General features: G+C 42.4%; 1 protein-coding gene across 3 annotated transcripts in view; it reads left to right on the top strand.

Annotated features, from left to right (window-relative positions):
• Rab3c (RAB3C, member RAS oncogene family) overlaps positions 1–21,864 on the top strand; it is a 199,098-nt gene extending 177,234 nt beyond the window's left edge. For all 3 annotated transcript variants that reach the window (XM_085676724.2, XM_085676725.2, XM_048443002.3), the window contains exon 5: positions 14,198–21,864. In XM_085676724.2, the coding sequence (XP_085532850.1) occupies positions 14,198–14,388 (191 nt within the window). In that variant the 3' untranslated portion in view covers positions 14,389–21,864. The remainder of the gene's footprint in view (positions 1–14,197) is intronic.
• The last annotated feature ends 252 nt before the right edge of the window (positions 21,865–22,116 follow it).

Here is a 22,116-nt window from a genome sequence, read left to right as displayed (position 1 = left end):
ATAACACCCACCAGGGAAAATGATCACAGCCATCTGTCCCTGAGGGCTAAGCCCTACTCCAGACATTATAACTTTGAGTTATGGAATAAATTTTCACTAGATTTCGTTTCATCTTAAAGCCCAGGCAAAATTCAGGGTATGTGACTAATAAGTCAATTTAAGCTCTTCTCCTGAGTCCTGTGATCATCCAATGATTCCATGATCCCATGACAGAAGTCAGGAAGGATTTAGTTCTTACTGAGAACGAATTCTCCCAAATACAGTCTCACTCATGTTCAAATTTTCTCCTTCAAAATATACCCATCAAATCAGTACAGACATTTTCGAGGAGACCAGGGAGAACCAAAAAAAGAAGAGATTATGAACTGAGTTGTTGTTCATCAGTCCAGTAAGGATTCATTAAAATCTGTTGAGCTAAAACCAACAAGCCAAGGATTCTTCCTGAACTGCCAAGGAGTCACACCATGAGATTTGTATTGATAGACAAGGGAGGCAGACGCTTCACAATGAAATTTGGGAATGTGATACAGAATGATTCTCATTTGTTCATTCCTTCAACCTTTCATTTTTCCATTCAATGTTGTTGCACACTCATCATTGGTTAGACACGGTGGTTAGGAGACTCCAGTCTACAGAGAGCCACAAACGCAGTGGCTTTTACAAACCATCCTGTTGGTCTCCAATAGAATTGAAGACCCAGTTTTAAAGGAGGTCAAGAGATTAAAAACATCCCCATTCAGAGGCACGGAGAAAGGCCACACTGACAGTGTTTGCAGCTGATATGAAGGAAAAGCAAAACAAAACAGGATTTTCATGGGTAGACAAAGAGGTGATATTACCTGTATGAAGAAGAGCCCATGTGCTAGAGAGTTCTAAACCCATGTAAAAGCAGCCTGTCCCAGACTGAAAAGACTGTGATTGGCTGTACACATTCTTCAGAATCAGTGCCAGATTTAAAGAATAGATTGGCAAGACTGGATTTCATTTCAGACTAAGAACAAAGGTACTATTCCTAAAATTGGATTATTTAATGTCAGGAGAAGTATAGGAAGAAAGTATTATACATATTTACCTATATCTCAACATCAATTTTTCAATTGTTAGATGCTGTTCCAATAGTACGTTATATATCTTATAAGGCTAATCCTCATGTGTTAGAAGAACATTGAATCTTTTTAAAGCTGGATTATATAATAGTAAATATCCTGAGGCCACTGGTTAAAGAGTAAATTGGAGGTGATGGACAGGAAGCATGGAGTCCAACAGAAGTGGAGCATCTCACAGGGGCATGACCAAGGTGTGAATCAGGCATCAGTTCTGGATGTACAACAGCATTACTTGGGGAACATTAAAAAATCAGGCCAGAACCGTAACATACACATGTACAAATAAACCAGAAAAACCAGAATCTCTGAAAATGGGGCATGTTCTAGTTGGTTTTTCTGTTTCTGTGATAAACACCATGACCAAGGACAACTTGAGGAAGAGCTTCTTGGGTTCAGTGATTATAATCAGTCACCCAGGGAAGAGAAGGCAGGAACCTCAGGCAGGAATAGAAGCAGAGCCAAGTTGGCTTACTTCTTGACTTGCTTCCTCTGGGAAGTTCAGACACCTTCTCCATATCAGCCAGGCCAGCCTAACCAAGGTAGTACTAGCCACAGTCAACTGGGCTTTCCTAGGTCAATTAGCAATCAAGAGCATGCCCAGAGGCCTATCAGATGCAACAAATTGGTCAAATGAGATTAGAGCACCTATGTACATGTCAAACTGACAAAAACTGTGAGAGTCCATTCCTTGGCAGCGTGGATACACAAACACATATATGCAGCCCTGAGGACAGACGCCCCTCAAGATGACAGTCTAAAGGCTTCCGTAGCTTTGACTCACAGACAGTTGCAGGGCAATGGAAACTTGAAGTTCCTTTTGCAGCATGGGGACTTTGTGTGTTGCATAATGCAAGTAGACAATCCTGTTCTTCTCTATGTAATTAAGGAAACTTTTTAAAAGTTGCCTCCATTATCTATTCTTGTATAACATAATAACTTTACATGAGAAAGCAAGGCAAATCATAAGATCCAGCCTCCGAGACTCTCTATGGTCACATTGTCAACTACAGTTTCAGTGGTTTGGTGCTATGTGTGTGGGCGTGCGCACGCGGGCGCGCATGCGCGCGCACACACACACACACACACACACACACTCCCCTAATCTCATCTCATAGACATCAGTTTCTCATCACAGTGCGCGTTCTACTTGCCAAAGGTCATTTAGTAGCCACAGCACCAAAACTGCAGACGCATAAGCAGCCAGTGACAGGCACACTTCCATCCTGGTCATTTTTTAAGCTGAGAACATAACATTGCCTTCAGGCACTCCAGTTTAATGAAGGATGATTTTCCCCCTTCCACTTTAAAAAAAAAATTGTTTTCTCTTTGCCCTTGCAGAACAATTCCACAATAAAACCGGGTTGAAGAGTCAGCAACTCTAATGGCGCACACCACCGCGCCAACATCTATTTTTAAAACTCAAACCACCTGCTCCACATTTGCACTGACTGCTCTTCAGCGGTTTTTAAAGATTTATTGAAATCTTAATTGTAGTGTTTATGAAAGAAAGGGATTGCCAACTTCTGGAATTGGCAGGGAGTCCCGGCAACACTATTTAAATGTTCTAAGTACCTGCCTGCACACAGTTGTCTGTGGAGATGTGCAGACACCCCGCCATTGTTTCTGTTGGCTCACATTCTTTCTGGCTAAGCTTTCCCAGGAGGTAGAAAACAGGTCAAGGGTACTCTATAATGTGTTTGGTATACTTAGATATAGTTACATCCGCGTGTTAGAAAAGGAGGGAACTTCTGTTCCCTTTTCCTGGTGCTTTGAGTTTGCTGTTTCATAATTCTAGGGATCCCTGTCCTCCTTACTGACAACTGAAACTCATTCCTCAGAGAATATTCTTCGTGACTGGAGAGACCATACATCCTATGCATTCTACATTGCTCAGGATGGTTCCTGCTGATGTTCACAACCCAATAAACATACACAACACTCCCTCCAAGTTCAAAAGCCTTTCACTTTGAATAACAAGTAGCCTAGCCTGACTCAGGGCACCTCACCCTGCAACACCTTTAAGTAATATACCAAATTTTCTCTTTGATGTCAGGGCTCAAACTCATACACTCCCCAAAACCTCTGCAACCCCCTGTGTTTACCATCACTTTCTATAGTCAACAAAACCAACCTATGTAGCCTTTTCTAGGCTCTTTCTTACTATTTCAAATCAATATTTGGCCTCAGGAAAACCCATTTCTTCCAAGAACCACAGTGTGCTCTTCTTCGTTGAAGATCTTCAGTCTCTCATCCTATGTGTCCATCTTCTTGTTTTCTTCCTTGAATCTGACTCAGAATCCATGTTGGTTCTTGATCTCAGGATAATCTGACTAATTTTCCCTTCTCAATCCTACACACATATCTTTTTTATTTAAAAATGTTTAAATATTTGAAATGATATTTAAAATTAATCTGGTTCCAGGTAATAAAGATTTGTATAAGCCAGGTGGTGGTGGTACAGGCCTTTGATCCCAGCTCTCAGGTGGCAGAGACTGGTGGATTCCTGTAAGTTTGAGGCCAGCCAGGACAACAGAGTGAGTTCTAGGCCAATCAAAGTTGCAAAGATAGACCCTGTCTTGAAAACAAACAAACAAAACAAATAGATAGATAGATAGATAGATAGATAGATAGATAGATAGATAGATGTATAAACTGCCGATCTTGTGTTTCTTTGTTAAATAGCACAAAGTGCTAAGAACAATGTTACTAGTATTTTAAAGCTGGATATAAGAAATGTAAATAGCATTTTAATTACCATTTTAATTACCAGCTCTGTAAAAAAAATAAATAAACAAGCAAACAAACAAAGCTCATCTATATGAGTTCCATGTGTTCAGCGTTGAAATTTGAAAAGGCTCAAATCCAAGATGTTCTGATGCAGATGGCAGAGGTCCAGATCTGCTTATTAGCTTTACACACTAGTGGGTGTGATTTTTTTCTCTCAGAGTAAAATTATCATAACTGAGAGCAGTAGAGAATAAATCCCACTAACCTAACTCACGGGGGACTGATTTCTAATTAAAAAATGTTTATTATTATTATTTGCCCCCAAGAAATGTAGATGCTGCACTTTTATGAATACAGATATGTTTGACTTAACCATGGTAGTATGTCCCAATAAACTTCACAGTAATTTGAAAACATTTTAGAGACTAGAAATGATTTTAGTATACGTAGCCTATCAAACATCATAGACTAGTGGAGTCTTCCTTTATATGCTCAGTACAGTTAAATCAGCCTACATCCAACATAAACCCTAATTTATATTAATGTTGGCAATCTCATGTAATTTACTAAGTACTGTTCTGAAATTTAAAAATAGCAACACTTAACAAATTGTCAGCCAAACTATCCCAATGATGTTATCTTATTCTAGCGATTGCTTCTAGTGGCAGGCATATGACATTAAGGGAAATGCCATTGAGTAGGACAGGCTCTCTCATCCTCTTGGGGTGTGCAGGCAAAGCTACACCCACGCGGTTCATACAGACCCGTCTCCAGTCTTCTAGATTGCAGTGGACAGTGATTGCCCTCTTGCCCTGGCTTTATCCCCTTCCCCTTCTGTAGCTCTCCTCCATTATTCCCTGATAGTCTGCCTTGTGGCTTATTAGATCACTGGTAAGCGACAGATCATGCCCTCCATGCCAGAAATCTAAGAGGCAGCCTTGATCCATTATGGATTTTTGAAATGGTCCCAGTCTCCCCAAAAGTAAGGTTATGTGTGGTGAGTTGCTCTTGTAGATTGCTAACTGTGTTTACTAGGATCCCAGTCTCCCCAAAAGTCATTGGTAAGATTATGTAGGTGAGTTGCTTCTGCAGATTGTCTGCTGTGTGCACTTTGTGGCACTTACTAACTTTATTCTCCAGCAGGTGACTTCCTCTGGTCTCTCAGGTCCAACCCCGCCCCAGGACACTCTATTTGATGTTGGTGGATGTTCCTTCCCCACGCACATACATGGTATTTCATCTGTGAAAAGCTTTCAAGGAGACTTTCCTACTCTGTCTAGACACCACACCCTTTCCTGTCTTTCTCTTTAACTTTAACTTTAATTAGTTTCCAATCGCCCAGATTGGTTTTATTTGGCAAGGAAGTGATTGTTTAAAGGAAGAATTCTAAAAACTGAGAATCTTCATTACCTTCTCATCTGCCGGGGTCCAAAGAGCAAATCATTCGCTTCCAGAGAATATTTTTCTAAATATAAACTGTCAAGAGAAGAGAGGAATTAATTGCAATTTTCAGAGTTTACCACCATAAAAGGGAAACTCATTCAGGTAAAGCTTGGCATAACTTTTCATGTCTACTCTGGACAGCCCGAGCTACCTGTGAATGGAGGTAGACTGAAATTTTAGGAGGAATTTTCTGACTTTTAGAAATTGCTAACAGGGTAAATTTGGCTAAAAGTACCAGACATAGTTGCATGAAAATATCTTTATGAAAGCCGTCACTCTGTAACTCAGTATATACCAGCAATAATTGCTGAGCATTAAAGCATAGTGTAGAGTCACCATAACTGTGTTCATGAAGCCCACGGAGGCTATTCTGTAATGTTTGGATCTAGCACTGACAGAAGACAAAACCAGACATTAGGATCATCCTAGAGGAAAGTGCATGACCTGGGGAGCCAGACTTTAATCCTGGCCTTAATTTTCCATGTTGGGTCCAGGGGGTCGCGCAAAGATGGGGACAGACCACCGAAGTCTAATAAACCAGAAGCAAACTTTATTTCCGAAACCAGATTCCAGGAAAAAATAAAAAAAAAAATAAAATAAAATAAAAAATCTCCATGGGGCACAAAAAGCTGATCAGCTAGCTGAGACCACAGCCAGAAATGAATTTGGTAAGGCTGTGGCAAAGGCCGGTTTCTGAACCCACCTTCTTATAGTAAGGTGTACCAAGCATTAGGTCTGAACAAAGGAATTTTTATCTTGAGGTAAAACGCAGATACAGGTTGCCTTTCTTTACAATCTCCATTTACAGAGTCTTTCAGTTAAACCAGTGTTTGTACTTGATCTGTTGTCTTCCTTGGCCCTTCCAGGCAGTGTTTACTGAAGCCCTGTGTGCCCCTCTTTGATGCTGCCAGGTTCACATAACAGGGATAATGCATAACCCAGAGGTCATATATCTGTCTCCTAAAAGTTGACTCAGCTCATATCCGTAGGCTAGCTCTCAGTTTGCAGAGAGAAGCTTTGGTCTTGTAAATAGAGCTCTGGGTTGTAAAGCGGAGTAACCCACTGTTAACAGTTAATCCTTAAGCTGCTGAGAAAGCTGCCGACAGTCTGCTCTCATTTTTCTAGGCTTAGAACTTTATATTTTTTTCATTTCTACATTCTTATTTCTGGAATCTACATTTTTACATTCTTATTCTTGGACCCTTCATTCCATATGTGTGACATATCTATATTTTTCAACTGTAAAATGAATATTTTAAAGGTGCTACTTCACATAGTCTGGATCCAAAGCACGAAAATTTATGTAAAGTACACAGTACGGTGCTTCCTACAGATTTCCCATCTATGGATGTCACAGTGAAACCTCATTAGTTCAGGCTCTGTTACTTGAAAATGGAGTAGATTTACTGCTCTGTTTCATGGGCATCTCTTACAAAAAAGGTATAGCTTGCTAATTGATCATGCATATAGATGCTATTACAAACTGAAAATCTTTTACAAAGGACAGCTATTAATGTCCATGCTGACAGTTCATTAATAGGCTGAGGTGGAAATTATCTCCTTTATCATTGAAAGCCTAATGCAATGTTAAGGAGCTGCAAAGAAAATGTGTGACGGCCTTAAAGGAACAAATTCTACTTGGAAATGCAAGGCATTTATTGCCTACAAGCAGTAGCTCTTGCATCATAAATGGCCCTTATCTCTCTGAAAGCTAACCCAAGAGAAACTTAGCTTTCCTACACTTTTAGAGATTTTATATTTTGAAAAAAGTCCAGAGTTATTAGTGGGAGTGGAACAATTCGACACTCTTCCCATTTTTCAGAAATACCTCTCCTCATAGGTAAATAGAAATGCTTTGATTTTTTTTTTTTGATAAAACAAATTCCCCATGGAGCCAACTTGAAAGGATATAATATGGAATTCCATGCTTGGTAAACTCCATCTAGGAATAATAGGGCTGACAAATTATTTACAAGTTCAGTCTCTTTATAACGAAGAACAAAGGAATATATGATTCTCTTCCCCGCCATTTCCAATCCACCAGCTTCTCCCAGCCAATTAATAGCAATCAATCCTGTAATTAGCTAACATCTGCTGGACACCTGCTTCTACTCGATGCTGTGTCAGATACTTCCGGGGATTCCATATGGGATGAACAATTTAACTGGAGAGCAAAATGATCCTAGTAGAGGGTGCTGGCAGGGAATGGACAGAGCCTTGCTCATTGGATGCAGAATTCCTCTTGGGTGTCACGAAGCTGTTCCAGAATTGGGTTCTAGCGTTAGGGCAGCATTTTATGCTAAAGGCTATGAATCAGACCCTTCGAAATGACGGCTATGCTGAATCTTACTTATATAACGTTGGTAGCTGGTATAAACCCGTAATTGAATTCCAAATTTATACTAGAAAAGAATGACCAGGGAGCTGGAACCGTTCAGGGTGAGTTGGCTCGCCAGGCAAGACCCTAGAGCTACTATCCAATGGAATTCAGCTCTTTCTGGGAGACTTGAGACTGAAATGCTACAGGGGACGGGCAAGTGGGATAAATAATAAGTGAAGCAATCAGGTGTGAGATCTAAACATGATTGGCTGTACATCGGGTACATAGAGGAAGGCTTTTGCAAAAGCGGTGAGATGCTTTTGACGTTCTCTCGAACAAAGAAGCCCTTCCCTGTGCAGCTGCCACTTCCCCACCAAGGATACAAATGTTGATACCAAGAAATCTAAAGAAGAATACAAAGACAATTGACAATTAAAACACAGGTTTCATGTCAGGGACAACGGGAAGGGCAGGGGCAGTGGTCAGCCAGAGAGGAGCTCTGTCAAGTACGTCAGACACGGGCTCATTGGGTTGAGGACTCCAAGGTGTAATGACAGTCCCCAACCTTGATGATAAACAGGGAACATCCTGACTAAAAATGCAAAGGTCTTGGCACCAGATGCAGCACTCGGCAAACTCTGTTTTGGCTGGGGAGAGAAGATGCATGGCTGGGTTCAGGGAGGATCCAGGGAGACTCATATGGGAAGAGATCCAGTGGGTCATTGAGTCATTTACCAGATGTGGCAGGGACAAGCTTGGTAGAAGTGGAGGTTTGGATGGGGGAGGTGCAGGTCTGAGAACTGGGGGATGTCTCAGAAGGTATGGAGTGAATGCCAGCTATGGAACTTCACTCAACGGAGAATGAGAAATTCCTGTAGCCTGTGCAGACTCAAGTCCAAAAAACTTAGGCAACCCCTTTCTTATCAGTGATGGAATCTGAGCATTCCTGGCTCTGAATGAGGATAAACTAGAATGTGGAAGGTTAAGGGCAGGAAGGAGACCTTTTCTATGTAGGTCAGCATTCCTCAACACTGTATGATGACCCTTGTCTAGGTTCTGAATCCCACCATCTGGTTAAGCCTGGCTGGCAACCGGAACTCAGGGCATGAAAGACCTGTCCATTTTATTGTTGTCTATTTATATCAACATTAGCCTTGGGCCAAGCTCCGGTTCCAGCTTCCGACTTCTTTCTTTGGCCTTTCTTCAGGGAAGTGGGTCAAACCCTCATCCCTTCCCCCTCCTAAAGTCTGTCTTCTGGCTGGGCCCCAGCATGGGACCAGCTAATATGACAGTTGGTCCTGCTGCTTTGAAGTCCTTATTTCTGGCCCAACTGTCACCTGCTGGCAGCCCAGTGACCTTTCCCTGCAGTTCCGGTTCATCTGATTCCACAGGGAAAGTGAAGATGAGAGCCCGTAGCTGCAACTCAATGAAGAAATGGAAGATGAGATAGGAAAACATCAAGAATGTAAACGGTTGCCTGGTAAACATGAAATGGTTGCTACAGTACAGTTTCAGAAGGTACAGGGGGACGGGATGTAATTATGATATTCTCTCAAACCTGAGCGGTCAGAGAGCCCAAATAGTGGTCAGCACTCCTTTCCCGGGGTGAATAAAAAAAGATTTAATAAAAAGAAACCTGCTGTAGTGAAAAATAGTGTTTTACTATATGAAACCATTAACATTTGGGAGGAAATTTAATATCATTTACAAAATTGAATAAACGCACTGGACAAAGGGTCTGAGAGAGAAATGGTTTAACACTTAATATTGGAACAGTGGCTAACACAGGACAGTAACAGTAGGGTGCAGTGACATTTCAATCCTCTTCATGGCAAAGTGACAGCCTAGAGTCTGCCCCCTCCGTGAGCAGCGTGCTTTTGGCCTCATGGCCCTGGCTTGTTTCCTGGCATGTAGCCATCTGAAAAAACTCCAGGTTTCTCTGAGCTTTTCCCGCAAGGACCTTCAAGGAACAGGGTAGAGAGCCACAGTAGCAGGCCAGGCCTGTGACACTAGCCACAAAACCCAGGGTTTGTGATGCCCCTGCTCACCAGCAGTATCCTTCCAGATAGCTGACTGTTCCTTCGGCTGTACAGAGGTGATAGCAGATGGGTTGGACTTAATTAGTGTCCAGATATGCCTGTCGCCTGTCGTGAGTTTTAGAAAGCTCAAGAATTGTTCTTTCTAGGCCAGGCCCAGAACCCCCAGGTAGGAATGTGCTGGCTGGGACATGTGCTCTTCTGTGTTTGGAGCAATGCTGCCTCTGCCAGAGCGCATATGGAAATGTTCTTCTACAGGAAGAATGGGAAAGCATTCACTGAGAGCGTCCTCTACTCAGCTGATGAAGACACAGGGTGTCATTACTAATGGTCGAGCATGTGGCATAAGGGGCAGGTGTCCAGGGCAAGGAGCTAAAACAGTGACGTGGTCAGGGGTTCTGCCAGGCTTCCTGTGTCACCTTGGTCAACTTGATGGTGATGAGCTGCGCTTTCCTCGGCAGTGAACTGGAAACAAATTTCAGGTTTTCTGAGACCCTTAGTTAAAACTTCTTTGACTGGTGTGGTGCTGATCTTGGTGGGTAAAGGCTTCCAACGACAAGAAGTTTTATCGAGGTAGCTGAGATAAAAAATACCAAGCTACTGGGAGGGAAGATCAGAGAGTACCCGGAGCTCCTACAAGAGTAAAGGCTCCATTGTTTCCATTTGTGGTTGTGAGTTTAAACATGCATGGACGTGAATGGCTTCTCCCAGAGAGGTTTCGCCTCTGTGCTTCAAATGGACACAGAAGTCTGGGTTGCACGATAAACTCCCATTTCCCCCGGATCTAAACGACTAAATAACAGACAGACTACTAAAAGCTGTGATTGCGTTCTTGTGCCCCCGCTGTTTAAGCATCATGCTTTATGATAGACTTATGCTGTGGGTCACTGAAAAGCAGTTTAGTTTTCAGAACCTTCTGTAGCTGTTCGTTTCTAGGCCATAAAACGACGTGGCTTCCGTAATCCCATCGGGTATTTTAAATTGTTAGAAGAATGTATTGTTTGGTTCACTGACACTCTCAAATCTGTTTAATCACCTTCAAAATATTTAAATTAACGAAAGTGTTGGCGAATTACTAATTGCCCTAGGACTGATCATTTAACTGCAACAAAATAGTAGTTCCCGTCTTCGTGCCACACGGAAAGGCAGGGAAGCCCGCAGGTGATTAATTGGTGCTGTCCCTCTACCACTTACCAGTCAACTGAGGGAATGTTCAAACAAATCACTCATCCATTTTGGGCTTTCGTTTTCCTTAATCAGAAAACTAGAAAAATCGGTGCCAGTTCTTGGATGAAATAAGTTAGAAATATTCCAGGTGCTTCCTTCCCATAGTCTCTGCGCAGTGCTGACCGCTGGAAAAAATGCCCGTTTGTTGTCCCTAACTCTGCTGCCGTCACACTTTCCAGCATGTGTGGCGCCTTCACCCACACTTTCCTGTTTGAGGGTCATAATAATGCTGTAAGACGGGTGAAGCAAAGATCACAAACCATAAAAGAAAGCTTTGAGATCAAAATTCGTTCATAGTATCAGATCTAGTATGTCAGAGCCGCAAGGTGGAACTTGCTGTCAATCCTGATGCCCTGCGTTCAGTCCCCACATGGTAGGAGAGAACAGATTCTTGCTTGTTGTACTCTATCCTCTTCACATACACTGCATACATGCACACTCACATATATACATGACCACATATGATAAAGTACAATAAATAAACAAAAACAGTGAAGATTAAAAACCTGGCATGTTGACAGTGGCCACCAAGGTACTTGGACTGGCGGTTCCCACACTCTCATCGTACGCAGACCTCCTCACCATGCTGGAGAGAAGAGTGCTGACCTAGCACACGGGTCTCCTAGATATTCTGTTCCCAGTAACCGCATGCACCTAGGATCCCACCATGACGTGGAGGTGGTCAGGACCTTTTTGATTTTGTGGTCAGACATCGTGTTACTGTCCCCAGCTTACACAGCAGCAGCATAAAGTAGCTTAAGATAAAGGAGTTTCCTTTGTCAAAGGGGGAGGGGGTAAGGGAGGGGGTGTATCCACATCCTTCAGCAGTGGCTCAGTGCTTCAAGTTTGGCCCTCTCCCAATCACACTAACGTGTAGCAGAAGTGCTGGCTGAAATGACGGCAGAGCTGACACTGTAGCCGCGTCCCGGCTTTGTCCCAAATTCACAATTATTTTTCCTCCAAAGTTTCACCCAAAGAGCTTACATCTTCACTGTATCATTGGAATCTTCCGAAACGATGTCCGTTTCCATTGATGCTAAGACAAAAGCTCCAGCCCCCAGAAAATACCAGGCAACGGAGCTCCGATAATTAAGCAGTGACATTGCTCAGAGGGTGCTTGCCTTGCTTTGGTCTGGATCCAGTGGGAATGTGAATGATCCAACCCTAGGGACGGTGCTGACGTTAGGAAATTCAGCACTGCCCCTACCAGCTGGCCTTGTCTGAAGGTAAAGAAATGTCCACTGCAAGAGAATAACAGGATCGTTGTGCCGGCAATAAAAGAGAAACGGAAGCCAAAGGTGGACTGAAACACCTCGCGCCGTTTTCTAGAACCTCACTCTACTGATGATTAACCTCCCAGCCCTGCAGTAACTCGCTCGGATCTTGTCAGGGCAGCAGCTGAAATGCAACCTGGGTTTAATCATCTGATCAAATAGCACTGTCTAAAAATTAGAAATTGTAACCCATGAAAATCATTTATTTTCTCTTTCAATTCTCTTTCAGAGAAATAAGTATTTTTGTTTGTTTTGTTTTTTAGTTATGGGGGGTATTTGAACATAGATGCAAAGTATTAGGCTGTGTTTTTTATTTTGGTACCAGAAACCAGGCATTTAAAAAAAAAATCACTGGATTTAATAATTTTGAATCTTTGTGTCTCCTCTGAGATAGGACCAGATGTAACCAGAAGGATTTATAGGGTGTAAAATTGAGAATGGATTAGGAAAGGCTTTCGGTGTTCTGCCCAACACATCCTAAATCAACATTCTCCCCAGCGGTCCAGACCGATCTCTGGCTGGCCAAGTGGGGAAGTTGCCATGGCAACTGACTGGCGAGCCAGCCAGAGGAATGTGAATGCAAACAATGGAATGATAACATTGTGTGCAGAGTTGCACACCGAGGCTGCTTCCAGCCAGGCACATCCCGGAAGTGGGAACTGGCCCACCCGTGGTTCCCGTCCTCCTGTAGATTTGTTGCTCATTTGAAATTTATTGTTTCCTTTCCCATTGATTCAAAAACTTTACTGCCATAGACAGACAGGTGAGGGAGAAGTCAGCCCCACCAGATAGTCAGAGCAGCGTTAGGAAGACCTGCCTGGCTGGTGGATGAAAACCCAGCTCAAAACTCCTGAGGTTCAAACAGGCAAAGGGAATTCCGGTGACTCTTTTGCGCCACCTCGTGGTCGGTTAGATGCAGTACATGAAGTCTTTCCTTAGACCCATGACCAGCAGCCACTGGACAGACAGTAAAAGTTAGAACGTGAATATGTGGGAACCTCATAGTCCCTCTCTCAGGAGAATACAAAGTGTCTTTTCTAAACCTTTCACACATACACACACACACACACACACAGACAGACACACACACACACACACACACACACACAGAGAGAGAGAGAGAGAGAGAGAGAGAGAGAGAGCTAATAACTTTGAGAGAATGCAGAAATGAGAAAAGAATGAAAGTCTAAGTCACCAGACAAGCTAAGGGAGGAGGGAGCTGTATAACTCTGTTTTTCCAGAAGAGTCAGTCTTGTGGCTGAGCAGAACAATTCACACTTTGGTGGTCATGAACCAGCACGGAGTAACTGGGGAAAATACACTGTCCAAGGACTCACCATCAGTACCAGAGTCACACCAACTCAACCCCACCGTACTCTTCACCACCTCACAATCACGACATCAAGGGATTGATAATCGACTAAGTCAGAGTTCTCGCCATCTCATCAGACACACCCAGTGTTTTGCTCCTAATCCAGTCAAGCCGACAACCAAGAGTTAGAATAATACCAGGGGCAACAGCAAGGACTTAGTGTCAGTGGACTGGCCTGGCCGGGGAGGGTTCTTAAGGATACTTTTATTTCTTAATTAATTTTTTTTTAAAAAAATTGTTTTGTTTTGTTTTGGAGATGGGATTTCTCTCTGTAGCTTTGGAACCTATCCTGGAACTTGCTCTGCAGTCCAGGCTGGCCTCGAACTCACAGAGATCCGTCTGCCTCTGCCTTCCAAGTGGTGGGATTAAAGGTGGGCAATGCTGGGCAATGATTATGTTCTTAATGATACTCTTGAGTTCTTTAATGATACTGTCATTAACTCTTGAGTTCCTTTCATAAAATCTCCTCGCCCATGCTGGCAGCATCAATAAAACAGTAATGACAAATAGGACGGGCCTCGTCATTCCCGCTTTACGACCCTATATTCATGGCCAGTGGGGCGCACTGCGTGTTGAGAGCTCCCATCTCAGCCTAGACCACATCTCCCCTCATCACCGCCTCCGCATTAAAAAACTGTAACTGAGTCCGCTGAACTCCAGAAATGATGGAGCTGTTTCTGTGTTTCCTCCAGGGTTTGAGTTTTTTGAAACCAGCGCCAAGGATAACGTGAACGTGAAGCAAACCTTCGAGCGCCTTGTGGACATCATCTGTGACAAAATGTCTGAGAGCCTGGAGACCGACCCAGCCATCACCGCCGCGAAGCAGAGCACCACGAGACTCAAGGAAACGCCTCCCCCACCACAGCCCAACTGTGGCTGCTAATGTCCCCTACACAGGAGCTCCGAGGGGCTCCAGGGCGGCCAGGAAATAGCATTTATAAATGGTCTAGTAGCCTCCACTTATACTGCCTAACAATTATTTGAAGGAAGTCTTTGATGTCAGTGGCCCATATATGCATTCAAACCTTGAGCAGTTTTCCCGTGTTAGTACGTGGCAAACTCGACCTTGCGTTTGTAAGGGTCGTTCATCTATAAACACCTGGTACTTGCATGTAACTCGTTATTTATTTGACTTCTAGGATTTCTTTTGCAATTTTTTTTCTCGGTTAAGCTATTGCTGAAACCTCAGACTATAATTTCACGGCAAACAACTTTTGCGCCCTAGATTCAAATCATGCTTTTCATCTGTGTGGATGATGACCTAGGGACCCCTTGTGTGCATCCACTGTGAGCAGGGGGAGACATCAGGAAACTTAGTCTGGCTAAAAAGGAAGTGGGACTTTTGCTCTTGATTGGAGACCCTAACAGAGGTCTGAGCATTTACTATTAGGATTGCACTTTCATTAATAATAATTGAAGGATGTATTGCCTCTTTAAAAAAAAAAATGAAGGGAGTGAGTCCAATGGTGCTTGGGAGGCTGAGGCAGAAGGATGAGTTAATGTAGGCCTGAGCTACAAACCATAAAATTCTTATTATGGGGGAAAAAAAAGGAGAAAAGAAAATGAAATTGAAGTGTTTCCACGGCCCTTGTAAGTTTTCTAAGTCAGTAGTATCCATGTGACTGAATCCAGACAAAGAGGAATCGAGGTCCCTACCCCAGGACTTAGCTTCCCACTAATTCTGCCCACATCTGCCTGTGTGAGAGCCATGACCATGAGGAGACTTCTACTTAATGCCAGTTAAGTAACAAGCGTAGTGACCAGGAAGGCCAGTGCCATGAGCAGCCATAGATATCCATGGGCTGAGTGGCCGCCTCCACCCCTTAATAGCCTGCCCCATCCCACCATGGCTCTCTGGAGTCAGCACCAGTTCTAAAAGGAAGATTGGCTTGATGTTCTGTCAGGGCTCCTCTTCTCAGACAAGGCAGGCCGACTTCCCAACCACTGTCCTCTGCTCTAACTTCAGCCAAGCTTTTCCACCTATCTAGATGGCAATCGGGTAACCTTCCCGGGAGTCCCACATAGAGGAAAAGATCCCTTTTATTGCTGTGTTTTTCAGAGGATTTAAGCATGTTCTCATCACATACGCCTCTAACCATGCTCAGGTTACACAGAACATTCCAGGGCGGAGTGAGACAGAAAACTGAAGCACCATGGCAGTTGGAGAGAGGGAAAGGCCACTTGAACATCTAGTCTTTTCTGCAGGTTTTCTGAAGACCATATGGAAATAATACACTCATCAATTTGTTACTCTCTCACCCTCTGTGTCGACTGTAGGAAGTCTCCACCTTCCAGAAGTATTTGTGGCTAGGATCTTCTGAAGACACCAGGCGGCCCAGATAGAAGGACAGGACAGTTTCATTAGGTGGACTTTTTCCTTTTGGGTGGTTGTGTAAAAGATCCATACACACACACACACCCCTTTAAAAACAGAAAGATAGCTTATGAAAGTGTTTAACTCAAGCTTGCCGGGCAAGGCTGTTGACAGGACAGTCTGTGCATGGTTTCTTTTTGTCTGCTTGGTTTCAAACTCACACATCAGTGGTAAGTTTCCACTTTGACACCCAGAGGGGCAAGCCTTGGCTCACCAAAGATCAGAAAACACTAATGTCTTATTAACTTTTATTGACACCTAGATTTAAGGATCATAGAAATTAACGTGAAGGGAAAGAGAGAAGCAGAGGGCATGAAGTAGGATTTCTTTGCAGTAGTTACGTATTCATATGCCATTGGTCTATTTCTATGCCCTGGGTCAGAATGTGATCATGTTGAATACTATAGCTATCAAACTCATCTTTTAATCTAATGCAAAACAATGAAGCCAGGAAACCTGAGCCTCCTTCCTTGCATGCATACAAAGAGGTAAAAGATCCCACTTTTTGGGTGCTTTAAATGGCTTCTTCAGAAGGACATTATGTGCGTTATAAACTGAGAGCGGAAAGAGGGAAAGGGAAGCAATCACATTTGCTTATCTAAAACTTCCCTGAAGAGCTGAAGATTGACTGATCTAAGCCAAGTGCCCACTCACACACTCTGTCAGGAACCCCAAAGTTAGACCACTATGTCAGTAGACGGAGGGGCAACGCTAGCATCATTGCCCCCAAAACAGTTCATGATTCTTACTTCCCAAATTCCCATGGAAACACAGTCTTCCCCACTGAGTATAAGTTATGAAATTCTCCTCCTGCTGTGTGTTTCATTCCAAACAATTCAGTAAAGCTTTCCAGAGAGACTTGTCACTAAGATAGAAGAAAAGGCTGCCCCGTTCTTCCCACGACACAGGAAGAGAGAAGAGTCTCTGTTCCTAATGTCATCAAGATATCTTTGTTGTAAAATCAAATTTGGCAAATGGAAACCAGATAGCTGATCATCTATAAGCCTTGAGCTATATCTCTTATAAATTCTAATACTTTAATCCTGAGGTTTTTCCATCTTTGGCCACTATCTACATTTGTACAAATATACACTACATCTCTTCCCAGCAATGTAAATATGAATAGGTCCTTCTGACTAATGACCTGGCTAAATTTGTACCTAAAAAGATGTTTAAAAACCATATAGTTGCTCTTGTTTGTAGGTCTTGGACATCATTTCTTCTCTCTGATTCAGTTAAGCTAGGATTAAGTGTGTCCTCCCCGTCCCCGATTGTCACCTGGGCACTCTTGCCCATTCAACTACTTTTTGGACTGAACCCCAACTATTTGAGGAAAATACCCCTTCCCAGGACACTGGTGTTGATTCATCTCTTTCCTGTCTTAATACAACTTAGTAGTTTTGCCTGAGCAGCCACCTTAAAGTAAGAATAGATGTGGGAGGTTCATGAGCTGTCCTCAGCCCCAGAAAGGCAAGTTAACCATAAGCATCACTTCCATGGGCTCCGGGGAAGAACTGACTTAGAACAATGGCAGGGTTCCCGGTTGTTTCCCTGTTCAAACAGCACCTACTGCCATCATGAGCTTCTAATGCCTACAAGGAGCAAGAGGTTTGTGAAGGTCCTCCTTAGGGCCACTTCAGGTTTAACACTGCTCACCGACAGGTACGTTAGTGCTGAAGTTTGTATTAGAAAAGGACCTATTATGCTTCAGTTGTACTGATAAACGGGAAATATAAATTCTCCAAAACCGCAGCTGAAGTTACGCAAGTCGTCAGTGTGCTCAATTAGAAATGTCTTTATCTCATTTATTTCACTTTTATCCAGATTTATTTATTCAACACATTTATCATTTTTTTCCAGGAGCCAACTTGAGCTTCTAATTTTAATTGTGTCTGTGACAGCAGTAATTTTAAAGTATATGGCATTCCACTATTAACTGAACTCCCACTAAACAACATTAACTTTGGAGTGATGTGTTACATGCTTTATCTGTCAGAGCGGGTAGTTAAGTTTGTCCTTTGGTCTGTTTTTAGTTACTTCTGTGGCATTTGAAAGGCTGTATTAAAAACATATCTAAATTCTATCAAGCTTCACCAAGCCAAGATAGAAGGTGCATGTGGTAATGGTTACAAGAAGGAGCTTACAAACACTATCAAGACGATCCTAGACCAAAAAGTTTATGTTTGTTACTAATCTTCATCGTAATGTTAGACCAATCAATCAGGTATCTTTGGTGTCCTTGCAAGCTGGCCCATCTGTCTGGAGAACTGTCTTTGTCTAAATTTTGGTCTTCATGACAGACCCTGGGGACTTCCTTTGTGGGTACATTTCAGTGTGGTATGTTGGGATGCTAGGTGAGCACTAGACCCTGCAGGCCTTTCTGCTCCCTCTGAATGGTCCATGGTCCACAGCTCTGCTTGTTAGTGGATGTTACCTGCCCCTTAGTTGTGTGCCGGTGGAATGGAGAAGTCTTCTAGGTATGCCAATCCTTTAAATACTCAAACCAGCTTTTCGGAGTTATTTATATTTTAGGTGACAATTTTTTCTAGAAACCAGTTAAGACATAAACCTGTTTTACACCCTTGAGTTTAATTATGACAAATTAGGTAAAAGATAAATTTGGATAAAGTGTATGAACAGATGGGGGAAAAAACTTCACCTCTATACAGCACCTAAAGGGCTCTTGATTCAAGACGTATAGTACCCCCTAAGGCGGGGGGGGGGAATAAATTGCGATGATTTATATAAAATTTGCCTACATATTGTTAGTGGTATTTCATAAATATATTTTTAAACCATTCTAGAAATGCTTGGCACTCCCATAAAAAAAATCTTCCTAGAGTTTATTGACATATTTACAGTTGGGACACACTCAGCCACTGCCCCTCTCATGACACACTTGCAAACACTGACGCTTTTTCTGGTGAAGAGAAGACTCTCCATCGATGGCACTTTCTCTGTTCTGAGAAAAGGGAGCATTTTGCTACGCACCGTCTGCCACTCATATTGTACTTCAAAGTTCAATGAAATAGATTCTTCGTGTGGATTTTCTTAGTCTGCGGCCAGGTCTTCTAAAGCAGAGAGGGTAGGAAGAAAGGGTATTTTTGCAAAACATTGGAGGTAACAGAAATAAATTGTTTCAAGACTGCACCTGGATTAGAATATTAAGACTAGATCATGTAGCTAAGGACATATTAGACTTCATCATTGCATGATCCTTTTATACTTCCCGATTTATAAAAAAAAATGTAGCCAATTTTAAAAGAACTCTCCTTTCAGAATAGCATCAAGTCTCACCACCAATTTCCCCTCAGCAATTATTATTGGTGGACTTTCCATCAGCAATCAGCTGCTGAAATAAACCTGTGGACTACCTGTGGATTTCATTCGCTTGTGTTCATTTCTCTTTCATTGTGGACAACTGAGAGTTGCTGTAGCGTTTTTATGTATGGAAATATCACCACATTCCTGTCACATGTGGCTAAGGATGGCTGAGGCTCATGAGTGCTGTTCTCATAGACATGGGTGGTACATGAGCCGTGTGTCTACTTGGGTGTCAGGGATGTAAGCATGACCTGTATCTTACCAGTGAAGCTTGAGGATTGTCTGATGTATCCATAGGATTAATCTTCCATGCATTGTTCTGTCATCCCTAGAAAGCATGATGAATGGGAACTGTCCTGTAATTCCTGTTAATATATTGTGAATGTCAGATGTGACGTGGTGCCATTGGACTGTCCAGATGTACAACTACCTACTGGTGTCTGTAGAACTGAAATGTCGTAAATGTTGCATGACGTATGTTCTAAAAATAGATTTGTTTTCTATTTTTCAACACCTCAGAAATTGAGGGTTCATGGGCCAATAAGTGCAATATTTAAGACTTACTCAGTGTATATAAACTAGCGTGCAAGTGAATTACAATGCGTGTGTGAGCTGCTCTGATAGCCGTGTGCTTATTTAAATGATTTCTTGTAGTAGTGTCTGTCTAGTGGTGCAATTTATACAGTAAGCATTTGTCTGACGCCATGGGAATCTCCTCTGTGCCTACTTAGAAGTACATTTTTCCCATTTATAAACAAAACATTTAGTACCTGAAAACGTATGTCAGTTTTGCCTTTTAGAATTGTGGGTTTTGTTTCCAAGAAAGAATGACTGAGAGTTTGTTTTATAAAGTATTCACCTCTATAGCTCAGAATTGCCCCTGATCTTCGTACAAGAGTGTCTCAAGCAGCTAATTTAGATACCTAAGAGGAATATGCAGATCCAGAAGCCACCTTTTCTCCTCTGAAAAGTTGATCGCGCGCTCTGTCTAGGGAGATGCTCCACTCTTGTATTGTATATAAATATCTTATTGTTACTTAATCTTGTTCTTCGTTTGCAAGCTCAGCAATGTCAGCCTTGGGATCTCTTAGCCTTATCTTTGAGTGTCTTTTTAGTTTGTAGATAATGTTATAGCCACTTTCAACTCTCAATTGTCCACAATGCTGATAGATTTTAAAAAAAGAAAAATTAATCAAAATCCTTAACCCTTTGGATGTTTTTACACACACAATTAAAGCTCTATGCTCAGAACCATACTTACTGTCTTGGAATTTCCTAGGGGTGTGCCCAGAGTTAAGCTAGATCACCACTTTAAATTCCTATTTGTTGTATCAATTATTAAGGTAAAGCCCAATTTTATCAGTCTTCCTTTTCTTTCATGTATGTAGCAAGTCGTCTACCTTATGATTGAGTCACTGAAATCAACGGAGTGCAGTTGGTTCTAGAGGCCATTGCTATATGCACACAGTAAGCATTCCGTTCTCTCGATGACATCTGACCAGAGGCTGACTTGTGAGGAGTGTCAATCGTATTAAGCGATGTTGAGTTGTGTGGGCAATATGTGGCCCAGATGTCACTGTACCAGGTAGGAAGCTGTGCTCATCTCTCAGAACTCACTGCAGAATTGACATAACAGCAGTGGGTTGGAGATGACGCTAACAAAGACTTGGTGCCAAATTAAAAAGAAAATAAAAGAGGAAGCGGGTAGCTGACCACAGAATGGTACTTTATGAGTGTGGCTACGTGTTTCATTTGTTGTCACATGGTCAGCACTGGGAGAATCCAACGTGGAAGAAGTGTGACAAAAGTAAACGGTGTAATATAAATGGTAGATTATGGTAACATATAGGAGCAAAAAAAGGGAGACTTATAATAACTAGAAAAGTCAAGAGTGACTCCTCTGAAGGGTCATGACCCAGGAATTAGGTGGTGAGGAGACCGTGCCATGCATGCCAATGCACAAGAGTGTTCCCTGGGAGTAGAAAGATGACAGAGTTCACAGCCCCGGAGACTGATACTGACAAACTGCCCAACTTAGCGCGCTGCATTCTGATCTCCGTGGAGAAGGCAAGCGGCTACATCGTTGTATTCCCCTGCACTGAGCAGCCTCAGCTCAGCCACAAGACACGAATTCCTTTCAAGCCACTTTAGACAGTTAATTTAGACATTTGCCAATGAACCAGACCACAAGGCACTGCCTAACCCAACGTCCCCCAGGCAGATATATATTCAGGTTTTTCTGTAGCTCTGGTTTTGTTTAAGGGCATTAGACAATGCACAAGGAAAGACTCTCCTTTGTGACCGGGTACTCTGGTTTCCTTCTTGGCGATGACACTGTGGAACTCTTCTCGAGACAGTATTTAATGCTTTCCTACAGTGGTTGTGGTGTTTAGTCGAAAACTAATTGCTGCATAGCAAGTATCGTGAATCCTCCCGTGTCCACAGAAGCTCTCGTCTGAGTTTAAAGCTATAAAGCGTATTCACATTGTGAAATTATTATTATTATCATTACTGAAATTAATTGTGTAAAAATGGTACGTGCTCTGTTAGGTATCTAGTTTATGTGTGAATTCTGTATGGAAAGTGGTTTTGTTCTCTGAGTTGATCTTGTTTTATTTTTTGAAGATTACAATAAATATCTAAGAGACTATATTCCTGAAATTCCAAGTCTTAGTGTAATGAATCTTTTAAAAACTTTATCTGTACAGTGTATTGTGTTTGGTTTAGGGGTGTCTTATCTTTACTTCTCGTAACCATTAATGTTTCTCATTAATAATCCTACACATAACACTGAGAATCTGAACAGAGGACAGACAGTAAATATGTATTTATCTAGGGCTATTCGTGGCCAATGTATGAATTTGTACCTAAGTACAGGAGTGATTTCCAATGACTACAATCTCTTAAGGTGGA

The sequence above is a fragment of the Myodes glareolus genome, chromosome 15, assembly GCF_982192425.1.
Source record: "Myodes glareolus chromosome 15, mMyoGla1.1, whole genome shotgun sequence".
NCBI lineage: Eukaryota > Metazoa > Chordata > Mammalia > Rodentia > Cricetidae > Myodes > Myodes glareolus.
This window is presented reverse-complemented; position numbering and strand designations above follow the sequence as displayed.